Source organism: Castanea sativa, chromosome 1 (genome assembly GCF_040712315.1).
Source record: "Castanea sativa cultivar Marrone di Chiusa Pesio chromosome 1, ASM4071231v1".
Lineage (NCBI taxonomy): Eukaryota > Viridiplantae > Streptophyta > Magnoliopsida > Fagales > Fagaceae > Castanea > Castanea sativa.
Window position 1 is genome coordinate 8,850,064 of NC_134013.1, and position 11,196 is coordinate 8,861,259.

Consider the following 11,196-nt stretch of genomic DNA (forward strand, 5'->3'; position numbering starts at 1 on the left):
TTTTCAATTTAAAAGGAAATTTTTCTTCATGAAAAATTGCATCACTAGATTCAAAAATTATTTTGTTTTCAAGATCAAAAAATCTATAGGCTGTACTATTAAATGCATAACCAAGAAAAGCACAGGTAGTAGCTCTTATACCTAATTTAGGTATTTTAGGGTCAGTAAGCCTTACATAAGCAAGACAACCTCATACTATCAAATATCCCAAATTTGGCTTATGTCCTTTTCACATCTCAAAAGGTGTGATGTGTAACTTTTTATGTGGCACCCTATTTAAAACATGACATGCAGTTAAAATAGCTTCACCCCAAAAATGCAAAGGTGCACCAGATTCAATTAATATGGCATTTGTTAACTCAATTAAAAATTCTATTTTTTCTTTCAGCCACCCCATTAGAAGCAGGTGAATATGGTGCAGTAGTTTCATGGATAATTCTCAAAGACTAAACAAATGAGTTGAATGCACTTGATTCATACTCACGGCCTCTATCACTTCTTTTCTTTCTTTTTTTTCTACCGAATTGATTTTCGACTTCTTTTAAAAAATCTTGAAATTTTTCAAAAGCATCATATTTATTTTTCAATAAATAAATAGTTGTATATTTTGAGAAATCATCAATAAAAGTGATAATATATCTATTTCCTTCACGAGTTAAAATTCCCTCAAATTCACATAAATTGGAGTGAATTAACTCAAGCAATTCGGTATTTCTTACAACACTTTTATGAGGCCTTTTTGTAATCTTAGCTTGACTACAAGTTTCATATTTTTCAAAATCTTTTGACAGTCTTGGAATTAATCCTAAACTACTCATGATTCCCACATATCTACTATTTATATGACACAAACGAGCATGCCAAAAATTAATAGAAGAAAGCATATAAACTAAACTGATAAATGCTTTATTATTCTCAATATTCAATTTAAACATTCCATCACAAGCATAACCCTTGCTCACAAATAATCATTTTTTAGTGATTACATAATTATCAGATTCTATAGTTTGCTTGAAACCAGCCTTGCTAAGTAAAAAACTTGACATCAAATTCTTTCTCATGAACGGAGTATAAAGTACATCTTTCAATGTTAGCACACGTTCAGAAGTGAATTTCAATTCAACCTTGCCACTTCCAAGAACCTTGGTTTTGCTGGAGTCACCAAGCATAACAGTTTTTTCTTCTTCAAAAGGAGTGTACAATTTGAACCAATTTTTATCATAGCAGACGTGCCTATTAGCACCAGAATTTGCCCACCACCCTTCAACATATTGCACCATATTGATGTCTGTAATCATAGTCACTAAAGGCTCTTCGGTTACGTTAGCCTGTGGGACAGATTCACGTTTCTAAATTTGCAAAATCGAGCAATATGCCCACTCTTGCTACAGACAAAACAGGATCTATTAAATTGATCTTGTGAAGGGGGTCCTTGGTTCTTATTGTAATTTTTATTCGGGTTTCCCCTTCCTTAAGGTGATCTATTATTGTTTTTAAAGGCTTTCTTTTTTGGCTTCAATTGATCATTTCTAGGAAAATGATTTTTGGGCGTATTATTATTAGATGAAATAAGGTTTACCTTTGTGGTGGAATTACCATTGCTTTCTTGTGTCATGAGTGCATCTTGTCCTCTAGCCTCCTCCTCCACACGGATGCATGTGATCAAGGTTTCCAAGGATGTCTCCTTTTGTTTGTGCCGCAAAGTCTTTTAGAACTCCCTCCAAGATTGTGGTAGTTTGTCAATTATGCCAGCTACCACCAAATTGTCTTCGATCTTTATGCCTTCGGATCTCAACTCTGCTACAATCATTTGGAAGTCTTGTGTTTGATCCACCACCGATTTTCCATCCACCATTTGGTAACGGAAAAATATACTAGCAGCATACTTCTTTGCACCTGCCTCCTCGGTATCATACTTGCTTTGTAAAGCTTTCCAAATTTTTTTAGCAGACTTGTAAGTAGTATCATAATAATCATAGAAATGATCGGCAAGACAATTCAATAGATAAAAGCGACAATTATATTCATCTTTTGTATCCTTATCTATTTTTTCTTGATGGAGACTATATTCTTCGTCACTCATCTCATCGGTAGGAATCTTTGATGGATTCTTCTCAGTGAGGATGTAGGCAACTTTGAGAAGGTTCAAGTAGAAGAGGACTTTTCCTTTCCACCTCTTGAAGTGGGCTCCCTTAAAGCGAAATGGCTTGTTAAGATCATCTTTTGTATCCTTATCTATTTTTTCTTGATGGAGAATATATTCTTCGTCACTCATCTCATCGGTAGGAATCTTTGATGGATTCTTCTCAGTGAGGATGTAGGCAACTTTGAGAAGGTTCAAGTAGAAGAGGACTTTTCCTTTCCACCTCTTGAAGTGGGCTCCCTTAAAGCAAAATGGCTTGTTAAGATCTCCAACAGGCTTGTGTAGACTTACACAACACTATTTGGACTAAGGTGCAACACTCGCTCTCTTTAAGGAGATTCAAGCCCTTGGTTAGCTAAACTTTGTAACCGGTGCAGACCGTCTCTGACTTGTCTCCCCCAGGATACAATAGCCCAACAAGTGTTGTACAACCTCTGCACAAAGTGTTCAAACTCAAAACTCAGTTACTTGGATCGTGTCTGAATGGTCTATTTATAGGCTCATTGGGCCTCACGAAATTATTTGATACCTCTACCCTATACCTCTACCCTTCACCTCCTCCTTACGCACGTATCTGGCCCAATATTTGAGACAATTCATATTAGCACATTAATCACCACAATTAAAAAGAATGAAATAGTCTTTCTCCTTTTCAATGTGGGATTAAATATTTTCACTAACTCCTCATCTTCCACATTCACTCCCACATCTTTACATTTATGTTATAAAATTTATTTATTCTAATTATTTAATATTAAAATGCTCCAACATGTTTTATTAAAATTTGTTCATGATCAAAATCTACCCATATGGGTTTTTTTTTTTTTTTTTTTTTCAGGTTATTTGTAATCTAAGAATATGAACGTGTTTAATTTTGGAACAACGTTTTGCAAACGTATGAATGTGAAGGAACTAGTTACGAATGTTCCCGTGTATGGCACAGTCAGTGGTAATGTGTGATTCCCTCTTTTCAAAAACAGTGATTTGGTGTTATTGTAGTTAGATATTGCTGTAGGTGAATCTTATATGGAGTTTATATTATTGTGGTTTAGATGGATCTGCCGGAGGACTAAGTTTGATGCTTAAGCGTTGGGCTACCAAATAGACAGCCGGGTCTACAAAGAATGGACCAGACTCGAAACCAAAGAATCTTGGGGTGAAGATATTTGGTGGGGAGGTGAGTTCTTGACATTGTATTGAATTTGCTGTGCTTAAACATGCTCGATTGAGAGAGCTTAGTTTCATTTACCTATTGGTCTTAAAAAATAAATTCGGTAAAAGTACAATTGTTTCTAGAAAAAGTACAATTTTAAAAAGTTGTAAACTATGAAAACCAAACACTATTGTCTGTATCACCAATTGAAAATGAAGTGATTTGTTCATGTTTTGGTTCTGAGGGTGATTCCTGGGAACATTATAGTTCTTCAGCGAGGCACCCGTTTTCATACTGGAGACTATGTTGGAATTGGGAAGGATCATACCCTCTATGCCCTGAAAGAAGGGTGTGTTTAGTTTGAAAGACACAAGCTGAGCGGTCGCAAGTGGGTGCGTGTTGTACCAGAGGATGGACATGTTCTTCACCCTGTCTATGCAACTACTGCTTCCCCAGGCTGAGTTTTTCTTGTTTGCCACTAATGACTGATATCCATGAATGATACATGCTTTGATTCATAGAAATGTGAGGGTTATAAATAATAGTACTCGAGGGTTTTTAATCACAAGTATTGCAGAAAGGTTTAGGTCTGAATTTTTGCATTACTCTTTCCCTCCATTGTTTGAAGAAGCCTTTGTGGTTCAATTTTTATTTTCCTTGTGCCTGTCCCTGTGAGAGTAACATGAGGCAGACTTTGTGATATTTAAGCACATGCTTTTTGGGATCTCTTTGTTCGGATGAGAAAGCAGGAGTGCAATTTTTGCCTGCACTTAAGCAGCGCATGGTCCAACAAAAGATAGGAATTTCAATGTTAATTAGCATCATCCATTTAGCATAATAAAAATTGGTAAGCGAAAAGCTTTAATCTTTATGACTCAGCAGCACTATCCAGTTCTTCCCATAAAACTTGGGTAGCAAGTAGCATCCCACTCTCCCTCACTTGTAAAGGTGGGAAAATGGTACAGAAAATGCAAAAAGATATGACAGAAAAGAAAGAATTATATCCATAGTACAAAGGGAGAATCCTTTTTCTTTTTTTCTCTGACGAGGAACCCTGTCAAGAAATGGGCCAATGGGAACACCCTTGAGCAGCAAACCTCGGATGTCTACACACTCCCACTATGCAGGTATCGAGTTAATTGCGAAATTCCTCAGTTGGGAGTTGAATCGGGGACTTCTGGCTTCTGGGTTTATAGTTAGTCCAAGCACTCTCCCTAATTGTTGAGGCACCCTAGGTGGGAGCAGTAAAAACTAAAAAGGAGAATCCTATCCTATGAATGCTTCTTCCAAATTTGCTCTTTATACCGTTTATCTTGCTTTACAACCTCTTCCATGCAAGGGAGAATCAAACTCTAATCAGAAAATTATAACCATCCAACTGGAGGACATTAGTCACATTTTCTGCTTTGTTAGAATTGACTGAAGCCTAAAAGTTTTATGTTAGTAAAGCACACCTATCCCCCCAAGTGTATAAACAAAGTACAGACAAAACAAAAGACAAATTTCATGCTATAGACCACCAATCCTTTGATCGTTTCTTTTATGAATACCATCAAAATTTTCTTAGTACAGGCTCGTTAGAGTTACAAACATATTTTAATTCCCCAATTTAACATATAAATTTACATTGCAGACCCATGCCACACTAGACTAACCGCGAGGACCTCAGCGATTCTGCCTTCCATTCTTTGTTAACCTTTTCTATAAATTCTTCTACTCTTCTCCTCAGCTCATCATCATCATCCTCTTCTTCATCCTTGTTATGATGGATGTTGCCACTTTCCTCCTTGTCAACAACAGGTGCTTCATGGGAATATGACACTTGATCAACATTTCTCAACATTTTGTTCTCATCAAAGACCTGCTTACCGTACGTTCCTTGTTTATGATTTGTGCACGTGTTTATGACCACCGTGAGAGGAATTTCTCCTTGTTGACCAAGCTCGGGGCTGGATTTCGAGACCACGAGAAGAATGGCAATGATCAAATTGCAGAAACAGAAGATGAAGAGAGAGTTGGAAGCAGCCTGAGTGATCAACTCCAACATGGAATCAAACATGGTTGTACAAATTGAGAGTAGAGAGATTTTACTAGTCATACAAAAGCTGCAAGTGTATGTAAGAGAGAGTCACTATATTTAGCAGACTGGAAGATGTTAAAAGCCTATTTAAAGTGTGTTATTGAAAAAGTGTGGGGAGGAAGCTTTTGTATCAGAGCTTTGAGTACATGACTTAGATGACTCAAAAATCAATAAACTGAGTAGATGGAGAGGTGTGGTCTGAAAGCTAATATATTATAATGAGAGATGAAATATTAGAAGCTTCTGTTTAATCATTAATGTATTTGGAACCTTTTTATCCAATGTATCGTGGGGCTTTTATTTCATTAACTAATTAGGAGGCATTGTACTGCCAAAGAACCTCACATGGGACTTTCTTGGTCACTCACACCCACTAAATAATCAGTTTGACATCACCATCCCAATCGCATATTTTGGTTTTCCTTTTTTCTTAAAAAAAGAAAAGGAAAAGCAATAACGAAGATCCTGGATTATTTTATGTTCCACCCTATACCTATAGGCCTATAGAAAGGTCTCCTTCAATTATGTCTGGTAAATTGTTTTCATTCTTGTCATAATAATCATATAATGAGTGAAAGTCTAGCAACATAAAATAAATAAATAAAAATGTCGACATTTTTATAATTGCCTTGTTTTTCAATTGTAATGAGTTCCAGTGAAACATTACTGTCTTTTATTTTAACTTATAATGAGTTAATACAAACATTATGAAAATGTTTGTGACATTTTGTTATGGTGGTAGAAAAACTCATATAATAATAGTTTTTTTTTTTTTTGGTGAGAATCATATAATAATAGTCCTAAGTCAATAATTGAAGGGTGAATGATGCGGTTGTTTCAATCCAATTAAATATATGTACAACTTACGAATTAAAAGAATTTTTTTGATAGATACGATAGAATTTTAACCTATAGCATTTACTTTATCATGATTGTTCTTTATTATTAGGCCAAAACACTAATTGAATTTTGGCATAGGTGGGATCCTAATCCTAGAAATCTTATTCAACAACAAGATACTTTACAAATTGAAAAAATTGATAAGATAACTAAGATGACCTAGATCATTAAACCTAAAGCTAATGTTCTTTGGGTTTACTACTTAAGTAATCAAGCTTGAATATTATGAATTAACATGACAATTAAGTATTTATAGTTAATTAGTTACTTTAGATAATAATACTATTATGTTGTTTAATTTAGTTTAAAAGTGTTCTATCTTTTCATTAAAAAATATTGAGTAAACTACATATTTGGTACCTATCATTTACACCATATTTCAATTTGATATTTAACCTTTTAATTGTGTCAATTTGGTATCTAACCTTTTAGTGTCATATCAATTAGTCATTGTCATTCTATTTTGGATAAAAAAATTGATGACATAGCAAATAGTCAAAATAAAATTTTAGTGTACTATCACATTAACGAAAGCTAATTTTTTATTTTGGCCATTAGACTTGTCATCGATTTTCATTTAAAAAATAACGGTAGGGACTAAATTAACACGGTACGGACTAAATTAACACGGTACTGAAAGATTGGAACTAAATAGACACAATTGAAAAGTTATGACCAAATTGACATATGATGTATAAGATAGGAATCAAATACGTAGTTTGTCCAAAAATATTTAATTTGGAAGAGCATACAAATGTTTATATTTAATTCAATAGTATGTGTGGGGAGTAAAGGACCCAAGCAGGCATTTGGGCCTTTGGGCTCTAGCAAGGAGAGCTGAACTGCTCTTGAGCTAAGGATTTGTTAGTACTGCGAATCGGCCAATACGCCGAGGGTCCGAGGATACAGCCGAGGGTGTGTTTCTCCTCGAACAGATCCAAGAGAACTCGGAGATTCACTACAAAGGTCAAGGCAGAATTCTGGAAAGACTGTTGGTTAAAAGGAGGAAACCCTGAACCTTCTAGATACACCGGTGTTAGAAAAATACCAAGAGCAAAGGCTGCCACCTCCACATTAAAGACTCTGCACCTGCCTCCCTGGCCGCATTAATGGGGAAGTGACCCTTGAACAGTAGAACTGAAACTTCTGGTCACTATTCAAAGGCACTAAGAAAAGAAATATCTAGAGAGGTTTGAGCAACACGTGGATAAAGTATCAGAAAAAGAAGTATTTAAAGGGGTGAAAGCCAAAGAAGAGGGGGCTGGAAGAAAGAGAGAAATTAAGAATTGTAATCTTTAAGAAAGAAAGAGAAATAATACGGAGGTAGTCCTCGGCTTACGTCCGAGGAGGATTTGTTGCAATTATCATTTGTTATTTACAAGTGTGTGCACGCCAAAGCCTGTTATCAAGTTCTCAGTACCTTTAGTCTAGATTTCAAGCCCACACTCTACAAATTTCATTGTTTAAGGCTCATTGGGTTTGAGCCCATAATTTTATTTGGGTCCAGGTGCAATCGTGCACTTACCGTATGAATGTTTAGTTTTACGTTAACTCAATGTTTATAAATGTTTATCTTATCATGACCTTAGTCATGATAATATGAAATGGGATGGATTTGGAATAGGTGTGTATTTTTTAAATATAAACAACATATGTTTAGGATGGAATTCATAAAAGTGAATAAGATTTATTAAACGTTTAATATGTAAAAATACTTAGAAAGTTTAGAAAGACTTTTTTTCATTCATTCCAAACAGGGTCGTTTGTAATTACTAATATAAAATTCTAGATTCCAGAAATCAATCAACACATGTAAATCATAGAGCTACGGAAAATGAAGTTTTGTCGTTTTAAAATCTTATCAATCCGGTCGACAGTTGGAAGAAATAGGGTAGGAAATTCAGTGAACTATATGATATTGGACTTTCTTACTATAATATAAAAGAATATAAAAGCCTCAATTTGTATCAATAAATATATAAATAAATGCCTCAAATTCGGGCTGGTTTCATCCACTATAGTAGCAAAGCTAATTGAAACCAGGTTATATATTCCTAACGCAACTCTAGTTGACTTTCAGTACTGATAATCTTGCTAATATGGAGAATTTTTTTTTTTTCGCCTGATAAATTATATAACTGCACCCTATTGAAAACTCAACCAACACAAGTCTTGTTCCCCATGTTATAATGTCATTAACATGGTAAGAATGCTGCCATTGACAATGGTTTAGCATAAAATTGTACACAAATTAGTTGCTGGTCGAGCAATGCTTGGAGTGATATCTTTAACCTTGCTCTGCACAACAACCATATGACGATTGATGCACATTCAGCAATGATTACCCAACCAATAAGTTGACTCTTAGTTCAAAAAAAATGAAGTCTCTTTTTGATGAGTGATGGAGCATAGTATTTTCAAATACAACAGAATTGATGAAGCCGAAAAGCACATCCAGCTAAACAAATTAGAAGATAATAGATTAAAGAAAAAAGGAGGTGTCAAGCCTGATTCGTAAGGTTAGATTAACATCCATGTTCCTGCATACAAAGCCAGCATCTAATTGGTCTATTGACTTGAAATGGGACAAATTATCAACCAAGTGTTGACGGTTAAATATAGTACTACAAGACAATCACCATGCATCCACAATCTTGATTGCTCCATAAAGAAAGCTAAACAAATGATAAGATTATCAGGCTTCGCAAAAAAAAAGGGAACTAGATTGTGTTATATCACTAGCCAGGGCTTGTGTGAGACTCGAAAATAAGGTATACATATGCCCACGATGTTAACACTGAGCTTGAACACCAGAAAGCAAACTGCTACTTGAAGAGAAATACCATTAAAACAAAGGCCAAAGGGTCCCAAAATTGAAGTTTACATATATATTAGAATCAGCAATAGAGCTCTGTAGGCTACAACAAGCCCCTCCCGGAAAATCTGAAATCTTAGAGCAAACCTACAATAATAATCAAAGTTGTATATTACCTCTTCCTTTTCTTATTTCCAGTAACCTTGCCTCCATTGAAGCTTCTTATATCATCTGTGGTCTCTGCTGTATTCTGCTTCTTCAGACCTTTCCTCCCACCAGACCCAAACTTCGAATTTCTGAATTCCCTTTTCTTCTGTTTATTTGGGTTTCCTACTCCTCGTTTTGCCTTCCCTCCAGAACGATCTCCTGGAGCCACACCTGGTCTTTTCTTATTTGACCTCTCAAAAGTTTTCCCATCTTCAAAGGGCAAATTCATATCAGCATCTTTTTCACCAACAGCAAACCCACTCTGCTGCCTCTGCTTCCTCCACTTCTTGACAGACTCTATCTCTTCCTTTTTCTGCTTAGCTCTCTCTTTCTGCTTCTGGGCCTGAATCTCTTTAGATAGTTTCTTGGACTCCCTAGCCTTCCTTCTCTCCTCAGCCTCCTCAATCTTCCTCTTCTCTGACAAAAGCTTACCTTTCACTTTCTCCATGTGGGAATCTGTCTTCACCATCTCAGCATAATAGTCAGGGGGCCTGAAACAATTGATCTTCATTGACTTAAGCTTTTCAAAGGCTTCCTTAGTTCCCTCCAATGCTTGCATAACAAATGCAGCCTCTCGGGTCAGGTCATCATTCACATCCACCTCTTGCTCTTGATTAACATCGATGGAGAGCCTGTGTATCCAACCTGCATTTTCAGGCCAGCAAATATCTCCAAGTTTATCAAGGAGACCATCTCTGTTGTATATCGAGTTCTTTGAAGGTTCAGTCAATTTCACATCTTCATCTTCTTCCGACCCTGATTCTGATGCTTCCTCATCAAGATCTTCCTCTCCATCCTCCTCAAACATAACCGGTTCTTTATCGAATATCCCCATTCAATAAACCTAACATATATTACAGAGGCACATACTGTTAGCAGGAGAAAATACATTGCATCATTACTTATTTGGGGGAGAAAAAAGAAGGGGGGAAAAATATCAGAACCATCACATGAGCTAAATAAATTCATAAGAGTAGTATTGAATGTTTCTATATAAATGTGTACTCCCTTTTTTATAGCAATTGTAGGGCAAGCCAAAAAATTTGAGGCTAAAATTCTAGTAATCATAGCGTTTTCAATTTCTATTGTTTTTGTTTTTGTTAACTTTTTTTTTTGGATGAATGCGAAAATTTTATTCAACATAGGCCACAGCAGATACAACACAACCAAAACAAAACAAGCAGCCATGCTACATACACCTAACGAAACAGAATGAAAACAACACAGCACCGTACAAACCCCATAACTTTCAACTCTCAACCCAGCAAACAGAACCCAAAAAACAATAAACCGATCAGATAGTTGATAGATAACTAATTTTACTAACGATCCAAGGCGCGCGTGTTTAGAATGCAGCATCCATTCAACCATTAAAACAGCAAGCCATTTTCTAATAAACACCTTCTTTTCATGTTCCAATAGTTTACCAACTAATCAGACTAAATAACAAAGAACTAAGCAAATCCTGAATAGTTTCCAACAACATAAGGTTACATTGAGAACCTAACCCGAAAAAACAACAGCATAAGCATAGACCCAAACACTCCTATCAAAATTAAATTAAAATATTTTCATCAAGTACACACACACACAAAAATAAAACTACCAAATTTCACAAAATGAGACAATATTACACACAATCTTCATACAACACCAGTACCAAGCTAAAGTTGCAGACAAGAGCTAAAGCAAGAAACCAAAAAATATATATATATAAATGAAACAAGAGCAATCTTAATGGAAAAGGCATAGTTAAGGTGAGAAAGAGAGAATGGGCCATAGAAATTACTCGGAGATCGAACCTGAAGAGAGAGAGAGAGAGAGCTGCTTTAGGGTTTTGCGTTTTGTGGAAACAGAGAGTATAGACTATTGAGAACGAGAGAGACAGAGGGTTTTAG

The 11,196-nt window shown here is 35.7% G+C and overlaps 1 protein-coding gene and 1 pseudogene across 2 annotated transcripts; one reads left to right on the forward strand and one right to left on the reverse strand.

Moving 5' to 3' along the window:
• The first annotated feature begins 3,001 nt into the window (after positions 1-3,001).
• Positions 3,002-3,757, forward strand: LOC142644267 (uncharacterized; annotated as a pseudogene).
• A 5,162-nt stretch (positions 3,758-8,919) lies between these two features.
• Positions 8,920-11,196, reverse strand: LOC142621879 (putative rRNA-processing protein EBP2 homolog). Of its 2 annotated transcripts, none has more exons than XM_075795250.1 (2): positions 11,101-11,196; positions 8,920-10,142 (listed from the first exon to the last, which is right to left on the reverse strand). In XM_075795250.1, exon 2 carries the CDS (start codon positions 10,131-10,133, stop codon positions 9,264-9,266), a length of 870 nt encoding a protein of 289 aa, XP_075651365.1. In that variant the 5' UTR covers positions 10,134-10,142; positions 11,101-11,196; the 3' UTR covers positions 8,920-9,263. The 2 variants fall into 2 exon arrangements, with proteins under 2 accessions (XP_075651365.1, XP_075651366.1); XM_075795251.1 differs by having other exon boundaries at positions 11,088-11,176.

Coding starts and splice junctions, on each gene's coding strand:
- LOC142621879 (XM_075795250.1), bottom strand. CDS start 10,133: ATGGGGATATTCGATAAAGAACCGGTTATGTTTGAGGAGGATGGAGAG.